The sequence below is a fragment of the Trifolium pratense genome, linkage group LG7, assembly GCF_020283565.1.
Source record: "Trifolium pratense cultivar HEN17-A07 linkage group LG7, ARS_RC_1.1, whole genome shotgun sequence".
Classification (NCBI taxonomy): domain Eukaryota; kingdom Viridiplantae; phylum Streptophyta; class Magnoliopsida; order Fabales; family Fabaceae; genus Trifolium; species Trifolium pratense.
The window spans coordinates 34,718,237-34,740,258 of record NC_060065.1 but is presented as its reverse complement, the minus strand read 5'-3'; the positions used below and the strand labels follow the sequence as shown (position 1 = coordinate 34,740,258).

Genomic DNA, 22,022 nt, shown 5'->3' with positions numbered 1-22,022 from the left:
AGTTTTATTATTATTATTATTAATAAATAAATAAATAAATACTCCAAACATACCATCATGATGTTGTTTGTCTGGGATTTTTTTTTATTTATATATTTATTCTAAGAATGGAGTGTTAAGCCTAATTCAATCATACAAAATCGGTTCGTAAGTGAGAATCGTCTCTTATTTATAAACATATATTCAGATCATTTCACTAATTGATGTGAGATTTCTTAATATTTATACGTAACAAATGACGATCAAAATTAAAGTCACATGCATAATATATTTTTGGTACATACCTCGTATATAATATTTAAACTCATCGCTATTAAATTAAGTGACTTAAATTCCAATAAAAATAATTTATTGTAGGTGTATTTCTATGATGTCTGTTTTCGGATAAAATATTTATAATTATCAATGATTTTTTTGGGTGAAGAATTATACAAAAAAAAAAATATTTTGGTAAATGTACCTAAATTTTCTTCTAAATAAATAATGATATGATATTAGTAAAATATAAAATAAGAAAGTTTAATTTTTCTTGTAAAAAAGAAAAAAGAAGATTTTTTTTGGGTTACAAAGCTAAGAAGACAAGAGGAAAAGAAAAGAAACTATTCAATTCTCTAAGAAAGAAAGTTCCTATGGTGTCGCTTCTGAGGAGATTACGAATGCTTTCTAGAGCAGTAGCGTGAATAGAGAAGTCGGCATCAGAGGAGGCTCAAAGTTTCGAAAAAAATATGCACATTGGTTCATTCTATAAGAGTGTGACAAAGAGAAACATTATTTTGAGAGAGCATCTCCTTTATGTCTTGGATTAACATAGTATGTGTATGATACTTGACTTCATGACCTTTGATGAGGTTGATACAATGTAAGGAATTAGAGTAGCAGACAAAATCGTCAATTCCCATGTCTTTATCCAATAAGAGACTCTTGTAGATAACATAAAGTTTAGCAAACATGATGTCAGAGCACCCTTGAATGAATCTTGAAAAACCTGAAAGATAGTAGTCGAAAGTGTTTCTAATAATACCACCAAATCCAGATCGAATGGAGAAATATTTACTTTTATAATTTCAGGATAACAGGAAACAAGACAACTTCCATCAACATTAAGAATAGTACAAGAGTAGTTATTTGTTCCACTTAAATGAAGAAAATTAAGACTCATCATTAAAGCCATAACGAGTGCAAGTGGTAGAAGAATTTATCTTACAATAATTAAGAAGTGGGAAAGTAGACACAAAGTTGTGACAAACCAACCAAATGAAGAGCTTGATCATTCGAGAAAGTTGAGCTACTTCAAAGTAGGCACAAAGTTCATATTCAATTCTCTTGATTTTAATATTAGTAGAATTGTTATTACATTATCATTAAATTCTAATATTATAAAAATGGAACTTAACATATTATGCTAATTAGATGTAAAATAATTTCAAAATCATAATAGACAAAAAAAAACTGTTATAGAAAAAATCTTATGGAAAAAATATTATTGGAGTATTAAAAATCAGAATAGTGTAAAAAGAAAAATAAATACTAGTGGTACATAAGCATGCAGTTAAATAAATAAGGTAGGTAAGTTTACCAAAAAAGAGAAAGGAAAAATAAGTTAGGTAAGTAAGTTTGTACTAAAAAAAAAACAAGAAATAAGAGAAAGAGCAAAGTAGTTTCTTCACTTTGTTTTTGATGTGCCTGGTTCTTCCTTTTCAGGTGCAAAATGTCTAGTTCTTCATAATATTCCAATTTAACATGCTCTAATTTGTTTTATTAATTTGAAGGACATGTGGTCATAGTGATTTAATTACAATAAGAAGACTTATTCAGTTAAATGACTTTAAATAAGTTGAAAGTGTCATTATTTCTTTGGAGGTTACTATCTAATCTTGTTAATAGTTGTATGTTGAAGAGTCTTTATCTCATATTTTCTTTAAGTGTAACATGTATAAATTAAGTGTCGGTAGAAATTTTGAAATGGTTATATATATTTTTTTGTTCATCTGAATGATATTAATTCATTCTCTTGTTCAACAAGTTTATGGGTTAAGCTAGCAGATGTGTGCTTTGAAGTCAAATGATAAATTTCGTATTATTTGTTGGAAAGTTCACAACAATCGTTTTTTTTTGGAAATAAGAAGATTAAAATTGATGAGGCCGTAGATCAAATTAAGATTCATTTGTGGGTGGCTTAAAGTTAAGGTTTTTCTGGGTGTGGTGGTTTGCTGCGTGATTATCAGATGGTGGGTGGATTCAGGGTTACACTTAGAAGATTGGTACTTGTGACCCGTTTCATATCGAAATGTGGGACATGTATGACGGAATGAAACTGGCTCGAAGACGAGTTGTTACTCACCTCCTTGTGGAAAATGACTCCAAATTACGGATCGACATGGTTATAGGGAGATGCAACCTTAGATAAGTAATCTGGTCAGGGTTAGGGAATCTGCGGGGCAAGGGTACTTCCACGATCTTTGCATCGAAGTGCTTTCGGGAATTTTTTACTCCCATCCCCGTCTCCGCAGAGGAAAAATCCGAAAGTGAAGCTTCAAACAAATATTCCCCACAGAAATTTTCGTTATAACAAATGTAAATTGACATACCTACCTATATTTTATCAAAGAAACGATGAGTTGAATTTAAACTACCCCAAGTTGCAAAAGTGTTACCTTCTCCTATTTGAGTTTTGGTCATTAATAATTACAAGTGTGGTGGTGGTTTATAACACGCTTCAAGAATTTTGATTGTTCTTTTTACATGTCGGATGCAAATCCCTTAATTTGTTTAGGGGCAACATGTCGTGCTTCTTTTAAGGCGTTGTCTCATTTCTTTTTTTGGGTGTTCTCGTTGTAAATTTGACTTTTGTCTAAGCTCTTCATTGTGCAAATCTTGTGCTAATGGAGAGTGTCTTTTAATTTAATATACGTGACTCTTTGGTTGATTAAAAAAAAAAAAAGAGTTTTTGTTATTAATTTTAGGGTAAAATATATTTTTAGTCCCTATAAAATTATCAAATTTTGTTTTTGCCCCTGTGAAAAAGTGACATATTTTGGTTCCTATACAATTATTATGCACGCAGTTTTAGTTCATATTGTTAAATCAATGCGTGATTTTGAATGATTATTTCGCAGACATGTTAAGAACATTATAAAAAGTTCTTCGAAGAAAAAAAACTCAAACTTTGATTTTTATGTTGAGATTTCGTTACTTTTGTCTTTATCTTTTGAAATTTAAAAAAATCATAATTAATTCTTCTCATTTTAAAAAATTATAAAGTTTGTTAAGATCAACTTTTTCTAGTGTTTTTTTTTTTTTTAATGTAAAATTGTTCTAAAATCTTAACATTTACTTTCTTTGATTTTGGGTGGGTGGGGTAGCTCAGTTGGCACTTGCTGACTGAGCGGGTGTAGGCTGTTGGTCAGGGGTTCGATCCTTGGCAGCAGCAATTGTAGTATTTTCTTTGTAAATAAGTTGGTGGTACTTATAAACCATCAACTTTTTAAAAAAAAAAAAAAAAAAAAAATATGTACAAAAAAAATTATTCAAAAATTTAAAAATAATTAACCAATTTTAAATTATTATTTTTTGAACACGAACCAATTTTTAAAATTAACAGAAATAAAACTGAATATATAAAAATTTCGCAGGGACTAAAACATATTTTTCTATAGGACCAAAAACAAAATTTAGTAATTTTTATAGAAATTAAAACCATATTTAACCCTTAATTTTTTTTTGACACAATTTAACCCTTAATTTTATAAAACAAATTTCATTGGAAATCAATTTTTATGAGAATAAAATCAAACACACACATATCACGTTTATTATACTACCTATCTTTAATTGATTCAGTGGTGATTAGCGCGAGACATGGTAGAGAGGACTACGATTCAATCATTCGCAACTACGATCGGAAGAAAGTTATAATCACTTAATGTCATAACTGACCGTCAAACTAAATTAAGAGGGTCCAGTTGGCCGGATACTATGTTAAAAGGAAAAAAAAAAAAAAAAAAACCAACAAGCAACTAAATTAACGCTATTTTTCATATCTTTTTACAATGGAGATGATGTAGTTTTTTTTTCCTTCAAAATCTCTGCAGTTATTCCGTACAAATATATGTATCCTTTTTTTTTTTTTTTTCTTTTCTTAAATATATGTATCCTTGATAGTAGCAGAAACTAGGGTTTGGTTGTGTTATCTAATCAACCAAGTTTTGGTGCGTTTCTTTCTTTTGCTGCGTGGTAATAATCTATGTTGTATCATGGTTGATTCCTTGACTTTTATTTTCTCAACTTAGTGCCAATAATTTTGTTGTGTTCTATGCTCTAGTACGTAGTTTTTGTTTGACTAATGAAGTAATTAGTTCCTATTTTCTTAAACAGATTTGCAAGAGCAGAGAGATTAATTCCATATATGTTAAAGGTATTGCCAACATACACACTATTTTGTACCTTTGTTTGCTTTTTAGTTATTGCTATTTTGAAGATTAGTTGAACCTTAAATCTTGGTATTAGGTTTATGGGAAGTTTGGTTTAACTTATTTTTTAGGTGATTTAAAACAACTTAAGCAAATAAATAAGTTTTTATGTATTATTATATATAAATTTGTGAAAGTTGTTTAGCTTATAAAAATACAAATTTTCTTTAGCAAGAACTTATAAATTAACACTTAGTTGCATAAGTTGTTTTGCATAAGCTAAAAAAAAAAAAAAGTCAATCCTAGTTTTAAGATGTTTGTTCTCTCTAGAAATAATATTATTGTTGAACTCACTTTTACATCGTCTTACCCAAACATAAATCATGAAATTATTTTACTTCCTTGTATCACACAGCAAGAGAGAGGTGCCATGGAAGGAGAGAAAAAACCTTGGCTTATGTACTCTTCAGGTAAATATCAATATCTTCAAAAAAATCTAAAGTTTTGCAGCATATCAGATCCAACCAAAACCTACTCTAGAAAGATTCCAAATAATTGGAGGAAATCATTGTTAAGGCCATTTCTTGTCCAACATCAACATGGTTGGTTACTTTGGAAACAATTGAAATCAAATTGTGTTAGTAGCTTGTTTCTTTGGAACCCACTTAACCTTAAGAAAATCATGCTTCCATCCCTAAATCACGATTGCATTAGTTCATGTAATTGGATTTTGTCATCCCCTCCAACCACAAATGATGAGATATGCTCCATTTTTTTAATTTCATCAAATTGCCCTTCAATATTCTACTATCAACTTGGAGATAAGCGATGTAAATGGACTAAAGTGTGTTCTTATGACAAAATTGTGAGCGTTTTAGCCAAGAAGGGTAATGCCCCTTCAAGTGGAAAACGTGCCTTTTTTGAAGACCCTGTTTACTGCAATGGTTGCTTGTATGCAGGAATGAGGACTTCACTTGGATTTATTATTGTAGTAATTGAAAAACTTAAACCTAATGGCTTTTCAATAAATTGCACATCAGATTTTATGGTAAAATATATACGACCTATTATTAGTGGTTTTGAGCAAATTATAAGTAAATTGATTGGATTCGACAATGTACTATTTCGAATAGAAGTTTTGCATGCACTAGATAGGGTTGTTGCAGTTTTTGTTTACAAATTTGATTGTTCTCAAAGAGTGTGGGAAAAGGTGGAAAACATCAAGGATAAAGTGTTCTTTATATCCTGTTATGACTCGGCATTTGCTTGCCAAGCAATCAATCCAGAAACAGAAGGAGGTCGCGTCTATATTGCCTTAAAGAACTGCAATTTTGTCTATATTTACAATATTGAAGACAAAAGTCTTACAACTTCTCAACTTTTCTCCAATTTATCAAAAAATCAGATTTACCCAAGATGGTTCAAGCTAGAGACCAGGTACTTTAACTTTTTTGACGCATTTGTTTGAAAAATATGTTGGTCCTATATATAAGGACTATTTTTGATTTGATTGTGTTTTTAATACACTGAAATGATATATATATGTTTTATAGGATGACTGATACACTCAAAAAAGAAATAAGAAAAGTTTATCAAATCGGAGAAAAAAAAAGTATATGTGATGTAGTCTTTTTAAAGGATGTAGGGGATAAAGCTTATAATGAATTTGCACTTCCTCCAGACATGGTTGAAGTGATTGCAAAATATATTGACGATGTGCTTGATTATTTGCATTTTCGAGCAACCAATAAAATCTTTCGTCTAGCGGCACCACCAATTCAATCGAGGTCATCTTCTTCTTCTTCTTCCATGTTGTCAAGGTTTGACGATCTCTCAATGTGTCCTTTATTTGTGTTCTTAGAGAAGGACAAAGTCTTCACTTTTGTGCACCCGAAGCATGGTCTCGAGTACAAAAACATCATAAATTTTCCTGAAGGTCAACATTGGAACTTGGATTCAGAAATTTGTTATTCAAAAGATGGTTGGCTATTACTGGTGGCCGTTAACAAAAGTTTTCAAGTTTTCTTCAACCCATTTACAAAAGAAGTGCTACCACTTCCATTTGGGAATAAACAAATAATTAATATAAGGTGTTTTGGCATGTCACATTCCCCAACCTCTTCTAAATGTGTGACTGTCGAGTTGAATAAAAAATCAGCTGACTATACGAGAGCATATGTACATCTCCTCAGGGAAGACTTAGACGATCTTTACTTGATAAGATATAAAGACAAGGATTTTTCTCTCTATAACATAAGTCCTGCTTTTCATAATGGATTATTTTATTTTCTAAGTGTAACAGGAAAGTTAGGAGTTATAGAAGTAACAAGAGAAGAAATAAGTTGGAAAGTACTTGAGAAACTTCAAGCTCCATGTAGCAGCCACTTCAACAACTTTCTAGTTGAATGTGATGGCAATCTATTGTCGGTATTTGAGAGAGACTTTGCAAAAGGAGTTCAAGTGTTCAAGTTGAATGAGGATACAATGACATGGATGGAAGTTAAAAGTCTGAAAAATCATATGCTTTTTGTTGGCAAAACATCCTTTTCTGCGGTGGCAAACATTCCTGGAATGGAAAACAAAATCTATTTTAATAGATTTTATGGTAAGAGTGTTGTGTTTTATTCTTTAGAAACAAATAACTACCACACATTCAAAAATGATGAAGTGGTGAATTTTCATCATACGAGAGAACTGCTAAATGGTACATGGATTCAACCAAGATGGTCTCATGCATAATTAATGCATATAGGCTTATAGCTGTGACCCCTTCCAAACATTGTCATGCTGTTTCCTATTTGCTTTCATCTTACTTACTCTTGATTTTGTAGTCACTTATGCTTTTGTTTCCTTTAATATCATATTTGGTAAATTATCTTCTACAATACTTTTGACTTTTCTTAATTTTGTGATTATTTCATTTTTCCGGTTCATATTTTCCTTAAATTTTTCTTTCCCTTTTCTTATTCTTTCTATTTATTTAATTCTCTTCTCACTCATGTACAGTTGAATTGACTATTTTTCTTTATTAATTATTTGTGTTTTTTTTTGTCAAGTCTAAATGATAAAACTCGCACATTTAAATGTGAAGAAACGTGGAATTTGGAGTTCAAATTCCGGCCACTCCAATAATATTTCTGGTAGCTACGATTTGAGCTACATTTATTGGACAATTTTTTGTGTGATTTAATTCTCATAAATACAAAATACAACGTAAAAGTAATATTTTGAGAATAATGTATACAAACTGAATATTTTTGTCCTTCTAATATTTTAGTCAACATAACTTTGATATGTTCTACACAATTTTTTTAACATTATATAGATATACAGATATTTGAGATAATAGATGTACATAACTGACGTAGTCACATCTCGAATATAGAAGAATCATAATCTTAATTTTAATATGAAAATAAATTGGTCATTACATACCAAAAATAAAACAATTTTTTTCTCAGAAGATGAAACATCCTGATTTTTATTTTTTGAGACTAAAATCAAAATTTACAATATTTTTAGAGACGGAAGATTTATTTAATACTAATATATATATATATATATATATATATATATATATATATTCAATATTGCAGCTTTTTTACAATTAATGTATATTACATCAAATCATTGGTGATGTATGTTGTGCATGTCACCAATTTAATTATTCTCACTAAATGTGCTTTATCTGCCACATTTCATCCAAAACTTAACTTCTGCTAAGAGTCACAAATGATTTTAACTGTGTCTTTGTGTTTGTTCGCTGACAATCTATGCATATAATTCAAAATTCTCAGTATAAGATAATTTGACTGTGCAATCTAGATCGTCTGATCTCAAAACAACGGCTGATATTTATTATCGTATGGAAGCTTAACTACAGGAAATCATGATCATGGCTTGGTGATGATGCTCGACGACATTATGTCATGCGATTTTTAATTAGTAGTAATTTTATAGTATTTTTGTAAGTTTTTAGGTGTATTTATATGATAAAGAAAATATTTTAGCAAGACTAAGAGACATCACAAAGAGTTTGAAGATAAAACAGAAAAAAAATTTGGAAAAATCGCGCCACGATTTCAACAAATCGTGGCACGATTTTTAACCGCTGTGAAAAGTGAAAATTCTGGAAAAATCGTGGCACGATTTTCACTGCCACATGAAAAAAATACAAATCGTGGTGCAATTTAAGGCAATTGTGGCACAAAATTTAGAGAGAAACGGTAACAAGGAACACCAGAGACTAGAAAACCCAATCTTCATTATTGAAAACACTCGTGAAGATCAATATTCATCCGCTATTCATGTATATACTCATAGCTAAATTACTTATGCATATAATTCTTAATATTTATTAGACCTCCAACTCTATAACTTAACTCTTCCGGTTCAATTCACAAATTAAGCTACTCATCTCACCCTCAGTTAATAAAGATTGCATTTGTGATATTTATCATTTAGCCAAACAAAAGAAGCTTCATTAGACTACTAATAGAGCAATTTCTGTAATTAATTTTTTGACACATATCTTAATGTTTTTTCAAGCTTTACTTTCATCACACTCCAATTTGTAGTAGTACATATTCTCAATCAAAATTTCAAAAAATGTTTCTTAAAACAAACAATACCTTAAAATGAAACAGATGGTAAGACATATCAGCAAAATGGACAAGAAAAATGAACATGTATGGTGAATAAGGTCCAAACAAATTTGACAGCATAACATAATGTTACGGGTACCCTACTTCCATGCATATCTCCCAAAATAGTTTATCATCAACATCATTCAAATTAACATTAACCATTCTTGTTTCTTCATCATCATCATCATCATCATCATCATCATCATCAAGTAAAGGTGATGAAGAAGACCATTCTTCGTCGCAACAAAATTCACCTGACCCTTTATTATCTTCATCTTCCTTAATCAAGCTACATATACCATCATCTATGTCATGTTCATAGGTACATGATTCAGCATCATCTTCCTTGTGACCAATGTTAGCAGCTTGGTATAGAGTAAAGAAGCCAACAGAGTCACCTTCAGAATCTGCACTGTCTTCAATAAGCAACAAAGATGAGCATGATACATCCATATCATTCATTTCTTCTTTAAACTTGTCAATTATGCTTATTGAATTTTTGTAAATGGAATAGAGTGATTGTATGATGCAATTATATGATTTATAATTGTGTAATGTTGGGTGTCCTGTTTTGTGACACCATGTCGTCGGTAGATCTGTTGCAATTGCACATGTGTTATTTGCTACTCTTATTGAAGGTGTGTCAGGTATCTGATATGTATGATATCTAACAATGAATGAAAATAAATCACATATACAAATTTATATGTGTATTTATGTGATTTATTCTCGTTGTTCTTGGATAATAAATATCGTTATTATATCCCTAATTTTTTAAGAGATAGTAAGAAAAAAGAATCTTAAAATTTAACTGAATCTTTACAAATTTGACTTATAAAAGTGAGTTTGTCAACTACTAGTAACTGTGGACTTTATCTCTCTCCAACCATTATCTCTTTCTCTATTGGTTGGTTTTGGTTATGAATTTGATTGACATTTCATATTGACCATGGGTTTAAGTTCATCAATCCACTCTATTTTGCGTCTTGAAAATTTCCACTTAGATTTCATCTCCCAATAGTGGTGGGTTGTTGGTGGGCCAAAGAAAGAGTTTACTTACATATTTTTTATTTTTTTTTAACTTTATGATATTGGTACGAAATTTTCATCATTATTAATAATGATTAATCATCGTCGGAAAATCTGTGGAGCATATAAGGTATGTTCTCTTCCCTCCAAGCAAATTTTCTTCATAAGTTAGAAATTGAATTCCCGACCATATATTTAAGGGGACCAAAAACCTTACCACTTAAACCGATTCATTGTTGGTTAAATTATGGATTTGGTAAAGTTATTCTTAGTGTTGTTTATTGCAATACATCCTAGGATATGCCGACGCATGATATCACATTAAAGACTGATTAGTGACGGGAAAGTAATGGAGATAATGGTTGTTTATGTGTTGTCATTACAATATTTGCTTATGTTGTTTCTCTTTTTAAATTGATATTAAGTGTATCCTTAAACATTATATGCTGCACTTAAATATTAGTGTGCCAGATTGATAAGATATGCTGCTATTTAGAAACCTCTCTTGAATGTTCATTGCAAGATATATTAGTAGTAGTAGTACATAATTATTGGTATAAAATCATGTGTTCATATGTGTCAGATCTAGATGAAGAAGTAACAAACAAACACTAGTTTTGTCGTCTATGTAGAGAAGCTACAATGATTTTGTCACCTGCCGACATCATCCTCAATGTTTACAACGTGTATTATTCAGCATTAGATCTTCCATTTGAGCAGAAAACATGGGTAGGTGGAATAGTATAAAAATGAAAAGGCAATTACGGTCACGAAAGATGTGTATGAGTCTTATAAATATAATGTCATCGAATGCATATTTAAAAATATTTTACACTATCGTTAATATCAATTAATTTCAAAAAAATTAACTAGCACACTTGATCGGAGAAATGTACCCAACATATTTCTTACCTTTTGAGATGGTGAAGCCCGTTTATTGACACATTTTATTCTTCTTATTTTAATCGTGACGCTGGTGCTTCACAAAAATAGAGATTATTTATATAAGAGGAAAAGTCAATCTAACTAGATGCGGGGATGAGTACGGGAAAAATTCAAATTTTAAATACGGAACGGTAAGGGCCCGTTCTCTGCTAAATCTTGCACTGTCGAGTTATTCTATAACGAAACTAATTTCGCATTTATAATATTCAACATATTATAATTTACTCTATTAATATAGAGTTAATTAGTCTTTTGGTCCCTTAAAGATATTTTAGGTTTTACAATGGTCCCTTAAAGAAAAAAAGGTCATGATTGGTCCCTTAAAGACACATTCGTTTCTCAATTGGTCCTTTCCGTCAATTTTTTACAAAAAACGTTAGTTTTAGTAGACTGGATTGTGGATGTCATTAAGTGTAAGTGGTCCACCAAAAACCTTATTAATTTTTAAAATTTTAACCATTGAAATTTTTTGTTATATTTGGAGTTAAAATTTAACGGAAAGGACCAATATGACAAAAATATATGTCTTTAAGGGACCAATCCGGACTTTTTTTTCTTTAAGGGACCATTGTAAAACCTAAAATGTCTTTAATGGACCAATAGACTAATTAAGTCATTAATATTTTTTTTTTTACATTATCTCAATAAAAAAGTCTAAATCAAAATTAAATTCGTGGCAACGCTGCAATGTATTATGCTAGTTGTCTATTAGTTATTTGGTATTTCATTTCCTTATCAGCAACTTGCAAATAATTCATACAAATATACATCAAATTCTTTAATACACCAAATAAATTTCTCTATGATACACACTTTGGTCTCTTATTAGCTCATGTATTGGCTCTTCTTTGGTGATTGCTCAGAATCTTGTAGATCATTTTGTTCAGTTTACAGTTTTAGTAGGTGGTCTTCGTGCACGACGTTCTTTCATGCAGCTCATATGGCTCGCTTGTGTGTGGGTTGTGTGGACCGAAAGAAACCACAGATTATTCAGAGGCTCACCATGTTCGGTGCATCATATGTTGGACAAGATCAAGACTTTTTCTTATAGGTGGTTGAAAGCGACGAGTAATACTTTAGCTTTGAACTGCCATAGTTGGTGGCCTAGTCCTATGACTTGTTTAGGTCTTGTTTAGTTTCTTTTGGTTCTTGTGTTTTGACTCTATTGTAACATTTCTTAGTCTCTCTTGACACGTCTTGTGTTGCGTAGACTATTTGCTTTAGTATATATATATATATATATATATATATATATATATATATATATATATATTTCATTTTGACTTGTAAAAAAAAAGTTTTGTTTTCTTTATGTGTTATATATCATTGTGTCTACAACAAAAAACAGATATTAGTGTTACAATAAAGTCCTAAACTGCACTCTTAAAAAATCTCATGTGAAATTGTACACAAAAACAGAGTAATAATTGAGCTACATACGGTTGTAGTATTAGGGACCCATCCTCATCTGAAATGGCACACAAAAACAGAAGTAACAGACAATGGACAAGGACAAACCCATGGTTATCTTATCAACGATGGTTTAAGGTTTAAACCTCACATTTTTTACTTCTCAATCCTCCATATTATTTTCTCTCTTTTTCACATAACAATCAAACTATCATTCAATTTTTACTCCTATAATGGTTTAGTTTAAACCAAATACTCTCTCTTCCAACTCACTTTCATATACCACACAGTCTCTATTCTTTATTTATATTATTTAATTTTGTATAATAATAATAATTATTTATATTTTTTTAAATAATGAATATTTTAATTTTTATATATTTAATATTTAAAATTATTATTCTTCCTTAATTTATCAACTAAAAATGACAATAATTTTTTATTTTGATCCATTGCACGAGGAAAAACTAGAGAAAGAAGTGTAAAAATGAATTTTTTTTTATGTTAAAAGTATATCAAACCATAACTCTATTTATAGAGTTTTTAAAATTATGAATTTTGGTATTAAACAAAATTGAAAAAAATATACTATGCAATAATTGTCTTGAAAGTATTAGAATAAATAAAAATATACACACCCAATCAAAATATGACACATGTATATACATTTTAAAAAAAAAAATCAGAAAATCAAGACTCACTCCCCTCTTAAGCAAGTGCACCACACTTGCTAGAGGAGACTTATCAGCTCGCGCCACATGTCTCATTCACTTTCCCACTCTCCCACTTTCCCACTCTCCTCATTCAACCCACTTTCTCACTTTTCTCTCATTCAACCGGTTGAATTTTTTTCAACCCCTCTCTCCTCCAACTAATTCAACCCCAAAATTAAACCCACCATTGCAACATTTCAACTCATCTTTTGGGGTTTAAACCTAACCATTGTAACTAGTCTAAGAAATTAAGTTACTAGTCTGCTTATTTGTGATGTCATGTGATCTTTTATTGGTAGAAACAATCAATGTATGTATATGAAATGAAATTAAACTATAAAATAGTATCCTTAAGTCCTAGCTACATCCATAAAAACATAAGCCAACCAAGTTCCTTCAGATTCCCACAATACAATCTCAGTAGTCTTGGTATGATGAATGGTAGTTGCATGCAAATGAGCATCCAACTCATGGCATAGAGATGTTTGCTGCTGGTGTCATATTATCAAATCATTTATGCCAAAGTTGCAAATGCAAGGGGGATGAGTCTTCTGCCTCCCACTTCCTGTAAGTTCCTATGAAATTCAAAGTAGAAACTATTTATAAGTATTATTATTATTATTATTATATGAAATTCAAAGTAGGCTGTTAAAATGTGTCAGCTATGATGCTAATTTTGGCTATTTCTAGATTCCTTGATGCAATCCAAAGTGTATTTATCTATTAGTATAATCATTTGTGAGACTGTTGGAGACAATTTACAAAAATTGTTATAGCATATTCATAAGTTGTAAATTGAAATGTTTATCTAATCAGAGTCATAATGTTGTCCCACCAACTTACACGTTATGGTTTGGATATGATGCAAGTGTTCTTGCAGAATGTGGGTGGCAAAAGATAATACAACTGCACATGGTACACCTACAATCTCAAAAACTTGAACAAATTCCCTAATCAATTGATTGTGTTTATTGCTTTTATCATGTGGAAACTAGTAATACATTCGTGCTACGAGTCGTAACGTTACGATGATATTTTTTGAAGTTATAGTTTAGTAATCAAAATTGAAAGCAAATGTTTTTAAAATTTAGATGTAGTTAATAAATATTTATAATTTTGTTGGAAATATGCAGACAAATATACTTTTTGCAAAATGTTAATTATGAATTTTGATTAGTTTTAAAGGTAAAAATAGTTATATGGCATAAAATTGTGAAAAGACATAAGATTCACTTTGAACATGCACCTAAAAGACATAAGATTTTTGTATTTTATTTTTTATTGTTACATGGGTCAAAGTTCTAGTATTACATATTAATTATTTTGAACTTTGAGGGAAATGAACAAAATTGAATCCATGTTCATTTCTTTTATGTCACAATCATGACTTCTAGCGCCTTTCTTGTTTGTCCAAGTATGTTGAATACTGTTGCTGCTATGTGAGATGATGTTAGACCAGCTTCAGCTAATTGCTCATTAGGTGAACCATGCTCAATATATATATCAGGAAAAACCATTGGCCTCCACTGCATCATAATATCAAACACATTTCATTTTTCATCAACTATATGTTACTACTATTATAGAATATTGAGTTTAAATCATATACACCGTCAGTGTAATAAAAATTACACCGTCAATCAATCATAACTGTCAGATTAATTTGAACTTTTGACTTTAATCATGATGCTTCCAAAGTCACACAAACGATTGATTTTGATTCGTTGATAATGTCAAACTTTTTTTGGCTTAAAGTATATTAAAATCAAACTTTACCACAAGGATTATATACCTTCAATTTTCCATCAAGAAGACCATCAAGGGCCATGAATTGAGCAACATGAGAACCAAATCCTCCTATTGATCCTTCTTCCACAGTGATCAATACCTCATGTGATTTGGCTAGGCTGCGAATGAGGGAACGATCCAACGGCTTGCAGAAACGAGCATCGGCCACTGTTACATGCAAGCCGTGACGTTCCAACAGGGAAGCTGCCGTGACACAGTTCTGAACAGCTGTTCCAAAGCCCAAAAGGGCCACTCTTTCACCTTCAATCAATATCCTACCTTTTCCAATCTGTTAACATGTCAAAACATATAATTAAATGTTAACTTCATTCGTCAAAATTGTTGCTAGAAACATATAAATGCTAACATGCTATTTTAAAGTACTTGTGTTGAAAATGATGTGTTATAGAGTATGTTGCTAGAATTTCTTCATATTCATTTTTGTAAGTGTATAATTGTGGCTATAATTCTAACTCACCTCGAGAGGAATGCCTTTATTCCCTGTAGGTAGTTCAACACCAATTCCATTCGCCCTTGGAAATCGGAAACAACTAGGTTGATCATTAATTGCAACCGCAGTTGCAACCATGTGGATAATCTCTGCTTCGTCGGAAGGAGCCATCACCACCATGTTAGGTAGACATGCCATATAGGTGACATCAAAAGAACCACAATGTGTTGGACCATCTTCTCCAACAAATCCAGCTTTGTCAATCACAAATCTTACAGGCAGCTTCTGTAGATCCACATCATGCACCACCTTCGAATGGACACGAAATATATACTTAGAGCATTATTTACAAAAGTCGATGTTATACAATATTCTATATGGATTTCGGTGATTAAGGCATTAGTACTGGTGTGATTGCACGTGAAAAGTAATTATATGCTGCATTGCCTTATTATACGGAGTATTAACTAAATTATACTACCTGGTCATAAGCTCTCTGCAAGAAGGATGAGTAAATTGTGCAAAAAGGCTTAAGACCTTCACAAGCTAAACCTGCAGCAAATGTAACAGCATGTTGTTCTGCTATCCCTACATCGAAACATCTTGTAGGGAAACGGCGAAGGAAGTGATTCATGCCGGTTCCACCTCCCATTGCAGCATGGATTCCAACAATGTTTTTGTCTACTTCAGCTTCAGCGATCAAAGCATCAGCAAAGCATGTTGTGAGTAACGGCGTTGGAGCCTTGGTCTTGAACTGTTTTCCAGTAGCATAATCAAACTTGGCAACTCCTGCAAAACTAAACAATGTTAGATATCTTTCATGAATATAGCAAGTCAAAGATTAATTTGTAATGTTAATGCTTATTTTACCATGGTACTTGTCTGCTGCTTTTTCTGCATATGGATATCCTAGGCCTTTTTCAGTGACAACATGGATTAATACAGGACCAGTTTTCTTAGGACTCTTAACTTGTTTGAGAATGTCAACAAGATCATCAATGTTATGGCCATCAATAGGACCAATATAGCGAAATCCAAGATCTTCGAATAGTGTTGATGCAGAACCTTTGATTAGGTCAAGAGCATATTCATCAACTTTTGCAGCAAATTCATGCATAGGCTCACCAATTTGTTTAGTTACTCCCTGCATAAATAATGTTAGTTTATAGTCCATGATTTCTCATCGTGATTCGACGACAATGACCACTACTATAATACCAACTATACAGAATGATAGAGCTAGAGTTGTGAATTGTAATGCTTACCTTGGCAACCTCTCTAAGTTCTCTAAGATGTTTGTTTGATTGTAATCTACTAAGAGTTTTGCTCAAAGCACCAACAGGTGGTATTGGACCATCAAGATCAGCAGTAGGTAGAGAGACTTGTTTATTGTCATTCAGAATAACAATCATATCAGAATTAAGATAACCAGCATTGTTCATGGCTTCATAAGCTTGTCCGGCAGTCATGGCTCCGTCGCCGATAACTGCCACTACATTATTATGTTCTCCCTTCAAATCCCTTCCAACAGCCATTCCTGTTTTGCGAAGTAAAATGTAAAAATTTCATTTAATGAGCCAAATCATAAAACAAACTGTGCATTGTTTATATGAAGCAGTGATGTAAAGGATAAAGATGAAATTTCAAATTCCATGTCAATTATGTTGAAATTTCTACCTAACAACAGATAAATAGGAATAAAACAATTTACCTAGCCCTGCTGATATTGTTGTTGAGCTGTGACCAGTGCCAAAACTATCAAAGTCACTTTCAGAGCGTTTAGTAAACCCACTTAATCCATCTTTTTGCCTCAACGTATGCATCTTATTCCTTCTACCAGTCAAAATTTTATGTGAATAACACTGCATATTTAGTCAAAGACGTAGACATATTTAGTCGAACTTCATAATTAAACATCATATTTTATTATATCAGGATAAATGAAGTGTCCGAAATTTAAACACCAACTCCTACATATAAATTGTGACGTTCCTAACCAACCGAATTAAATAATAGAACTAATAGAAAACAACAACCAACCTGATGACCAACATCCCACAAGATTTTGTCTTTAGGAGCATTGAAAACATAATGTAGGGCAATAGTGAGTTCTACAACACCAAGGTTTGATCCTAAATGACCACCAGTTTCAGAAACTTTGAAAATAATATCTGAACGCAACTCATCCGCAAGTTGTTTCAATTTCTACAAGAAAAATGAGAGAAGAAAAATGAATGAATGATTAAAATTATTAAAATAAAAAAAACATTTAAGAATTATTTTGAAGAGAATTCAAATAATTTTTTACAGCTAGTTATAGTAGTACCTTGTTAGAGAGATTCTTCATATGAATTGGGTAGTTTATGGTATCCAGTAGTGGGGTTGGTGGTCTCTCCCCCATTCCTGATAGTGATGCATAAATCCCATATGTTTTTCTCCTTACCTACATACATTCAGAATAAGCCATGCATTTATTTCATAAAATAACTTCCACAAACAAACAAAAAATAGTGAAGCAAAACAAAAACAAATTTGATCTCCAATTCAATTAGTATAGTATTCCCTCCATACTACTGTATGTCTTTTTTGACACTTTTAAACCTATTAATAAAGGTAATTAATGTTATATGTAAAAGAGACATTATGAGTTGATTTACAAAATTGTCATTCATTTATGGTATGGAAAAAATAAATTGAAGATTTTTTTTTTATTTTTTTTAAGTAAAAGAAGTTGGTAGCAGCAAGCAAGAAAATCAGGAGGTTCAAGCCAAAAGGTGTAGGAAGATAAACTACAACCAAGAGAAGCAAGGGTGTCAGCAACTTGATTCCCTTCTCTAAAAATATGAGAGACAATGTCATTCATTTGTTTGAAGAGAAACATTGCATTGTTCCACCAAAGTAAATATTGTGTTTAATGAAGAATTGAAAGAAGAGAGAGTAATAAATAGTTAAGGGTATAATAGGAAAAATAGCATTAAATGCTTCATTAGTAATATAAAGTGACATATATTGTAGTACAAACTTTTTCACCAAAGTAACATATATTGTATTACGGAGGGAGTTGTTGTCAATAATAATAATTTGTTGGGATTTGGTTTGAATTTTGAACTTGAATTATTTTTTTTAAGTTTTCTACAATTGAAGTGTGTACTTATTTTCTTTTTACATAGAAAGAAATCACAAAATCATTACAAACTCATACACACAAATAAGAGAGTCGGGGTTCGAATCTTGATCATGACATTCGATCGAACAATTTTAATATTTTTATTTTTTATCAGTTGAGTTAGGATCTTATGAACCATTTAACGTGTGCAATTAATTACTCCGTACTAAATTATTTTAAGCAAGGGGCTTGGGCGATGGAGGAAAGCGAAGCAGAGGAGGAGAGCTGGACGAGGGTAAGCGAAAGAAGAATTACTGCAACTACAACAATGACTGTGCAAATTAAAGCGGGAGGGAGTGTTATAGAATATACGAGCAATGAAGCTAAGTCAAAGAATCACTAAAAAATTTCAATGAATATGGACCAGACGCATTAATTATTCAATAAATCTAGAAAAGTGAAATGCCTCTTATAAAAAGGATCAGATGAAATATATACTTCCTCTCTCCTAATTTATAAGAAGAAAGAAAATCATTTTTCTTTTACTCTATAATTTTTATTTATATTTTTAGTCATACTTTTTTGTTATTTTATTTTAATCGATAAAAAATTTATTCATATTATAATTTGCCCCTATTATATGTATAATATTTGAATTTAGTCCTTCAAAATAAAGACTAAAATGAAAATTAAAGAGACCAATTTCAATATGTTTTTTTTTGTATTGACTAAAATAAAAAATCAAGAAATAAAATAACATATTGTGTATTTACATGCTAAAAACAAAAAGAAAACATAGACTGGAAATTTAATTTAATTTTTTTTTTTTGATAGAGTGATCATTGGAAATTTATTTAAACCTTCAACTTTGGTTTAAATGCATTTTTATTCCCTACAAATATGCCAAATTTTATTCTCTTTTTTTGAAGGATGCCAATTTTTATTCTTAATCGTCAAATATACGACCTTTTTTTTGGTCCTCAGTGTTTTACTGTAATTCTTAAAAAAATTCACTAAGAAAAAGTCTCTACCAAAATGTGTTCTTATTAAAATTCAACATATTATATATATATATATATATATATATATATATATATATATATATATATATATATATATATATATATATATATTAATCTGGATTGACTAATTTAGTTTATTAAAAAAAAATATTATAGCTCAAAAACAATTTGGGTGGACATCATGGATATTCCTTAACAAAAACAATTGTTGAGCTCAAAGTTTCTCTCTTTTCACCTATGACATATCATGGGTATTCCTCGACTCATATACTACAAGTGTGATATATACAACAAGCCAAGTGTATCACATGCAAGATGTTATGAATGGGTTTGGATCACAATACATATGGGCGTAAGAAAAATTATTAATTATTTAATAATCTAAATAAGTGAAATGTCTCTTATAAAAAGGACCCGATCAAATATATACTTCCTCTCTCCTAATTTATAAGAAGAAAAACATTCAATTTTCTTTTACTCTCTGTGATTATTATTTATATTTTTAGTCAAGCAAATATACCACATAGACATACTTTTTGTTATTTTATTTTAGTTGATAAAAAAATTATTCATATTATAATTTGCCCCTATAATATGTATAATATTTGATTTTAGTCCTTCAAAAAATAAAGACTAAAATGAAAATTAAAGAGACCACTTTCAATATGATTTTTTTTTGTATTGACTAAAATAAAACATCAAGAAATAAAATAACATATTGTATATTTACATGCTAAAAAAAAAAATAGACTGAAAATTTATTTAAACCTTCAATTTTGGTTTGAATGCATTTTTATTCCCTACAAATATGCCAATTTTTATTCTTAATCATCAAATATACCACTTTTTATTTTTGGTCCTTGATGTTTTGCTGTAGTTCTTAAAAAATTCACTAAGAAAAAGTCTCTACCAAAATGTGTTCTTATTAAAATTGAACATTATATATTAATTTTACCCATTATTTTTAGAGTTAAAATCAAATATTCTGCGTATTATTAACTTCAATATGAATTAATTAAGAAAAAACTATGACCAAAATAAATTAATAGTATGTTTGGAGAGACTAATTGTTGAGTATGGCTTATATATATATATATATATATATCAGGGCTAGGGGAGGCCGGGGAGCTGAGCTAGCGGAGCGAAGCTCTGGGTGCTAGGGGTATTTATGACCGTAATATTATTATTATAAATACTGCTTGTAAAACTGAAATCCTAATTTATTCATTTATCCAATAGAAACGAGTTGTAGCAAATTCTACGGTCGGAGACGTACCTACGAAGAACTCCGTTATCAAACTTCTTGTATTCATCATCATTTGTTTTTCGTTATTATTTCCTTTTGTTACTAGTTGTGCACAACACTAAAAACAATATATTTGCATATAACAAAAAATATTATTGCAAGGGTATTCATTGACTCAATGGAATAGGCATAGTTGAGCTCAAAGTTTCTCTCTTTTCACCTAGTGGCATCATGCATGGGTATTCCTTGACTCATATACTATAAGATTAAGTTGTGGTGATCGAACAATTATAGCAAGGGTATTGCTAACAAGTGAGTAGTTTATGTTTGAAAAAAAAATTAAACTTTAAAAAATTAAATACACAGCTTCAAAAAAAAATTTCTAGCTTTAATTCTTTAAAATGTACATTTATAGTAAAAATCTTAGTCCTAACCTGGTTGAGTTTGTAATGGAATTGATAGTGAAGATTTGAGGCACCCCATTGATAGTTAGAACCACCAAGAGGAATTAATCTTTTGGGGTGAGAAAGTGTTGATGTTTGGTTGAAATGGACAGGAAATGATGATAATGTGTGCATTAGAGCCATAAGAGAACAATTAGTTGAAGAGAGAATGAAGGTGTCACTGTTTTATTAAACAAGACAAGACAAGATGGAGAAGGATATGTAGTACATGTTAATGATTTGTGTATTAATAGTGGTTAGTGTGAACTAGTAATTACTTAATTGAATAATTAACTTAAATAAATAAATAAATAACAAAAGAAAATATGTACATGTGGTTTATTATTATACTAAAAAAATTGAAATTGACATGAGAAAGCAACAGAAAATAAAATAATAAAAAAAAAAGGAAGGGAGAACTTCAATTCAAAGTCATATGTTTTAGAAAAGTCTATTCCATAACTGGATAATAGCTTTTAGTTTTATCTCGACAAGTTTTTTTTACCATATTCACAAATATATTTTCACTATTAAATTAATAAATTTGTTCCTGTGAACTTATCTCAGTTGATAGGGACATCGCACTATATATGCAGAGCCAGAGTTCAAACTCGGAATATTTCACTTATTCACCTTTAAGATGAATTTTCTTCTATATACATTTCTTTAAAATATTGTCCCCGACTTTTTTTGAAATAAAATGTTAGCTCAAAATAAAATAAAAAAACTGTGAATAATAGTGTTTACTTCTTTTTTTTTTGACAACAGTGTTTACTTTTTTTTTAGCTATAGTAGAAATGACAAACACCACTAA

At 30.5% G+C, this 22,022-nt stretch overlaps 1 protein-coding gene and 1 long non-coding RNA gene across 2 annotated transcripts; one reads left to right on the top strand and one right to left on the bottom strand.

Moving 5' to 3' along the window:
* Positions 1-13,210: 13,210 nt before the first annotated feature.
* On the top strand, positions 13,211-16,353 carry LOC123895624. Its single transcript, XR_006804443.1, has 2 exons — positions 13,211-13,719; positions 15,448-16,353. It is a non-coding gene; the product is annotated as an uncharacterized LOC123895624 (long non-coding RNA).
* On the bottom strand, positions 14,402-21,389 carry LOC123895623 (probable 1-deoxy-D-xylulose-5-phosphate synthase, chloroplastic). The gene is made up of 10 exons (XM_045946083.1): positions 21,200-21,389; positions 17,718-17,834; positions 17,432-17,596; positions 17,103-17,253; positions 16,657-16,928; positions 16,262-16,535; positions 15,873-16,180; positions 15,419-15,700; positions 14,945-15,229; positions 14,402-14,678 (listed from the first exon to the last, which is right to left on the bottom strand). Exons 1-10 carry the CDS (start codon positions 21,350-21,352, stop codon positions 14,523-14,525), a joined length of 2,163 nt encoding a protein of 720 aa, XP_045802039.1. The 5' UTR covers positions 21,353-21,389; the 3' UTR covers positions 14,402-14,522.
* Between the last annotated feature and the right edge of the window lie 633 nt (positions 21,390-22,022).

What these genes read in the sequence shown, in the direction of transcription:
- LOC123895623 (XM_045946083.1), bottom strand. Translation starts at nt 21,352, where the DNA reads ATGGCTCTAATGCACACATTATCATCATTTCCTGTCCATTTCAACCAA. An exon ending in AACTTAGAGAGGTTGCCAAG is followed by an intron (nt 16,536 to 16,656) that starts GTAAGCATTACA and finishes TTATTTATGCAG; the next exon opens with GGAGTAACTAAACAAATTGG. An exon ending in TTCTTGATGGAAAATTGAAG is followed by an intron (nt 14,679 to 14,944) that starts GTATATAATCCT and finishes ATTATGATGCAG; the next exon opens with TGGAGGCCAATGGTTTTTCC.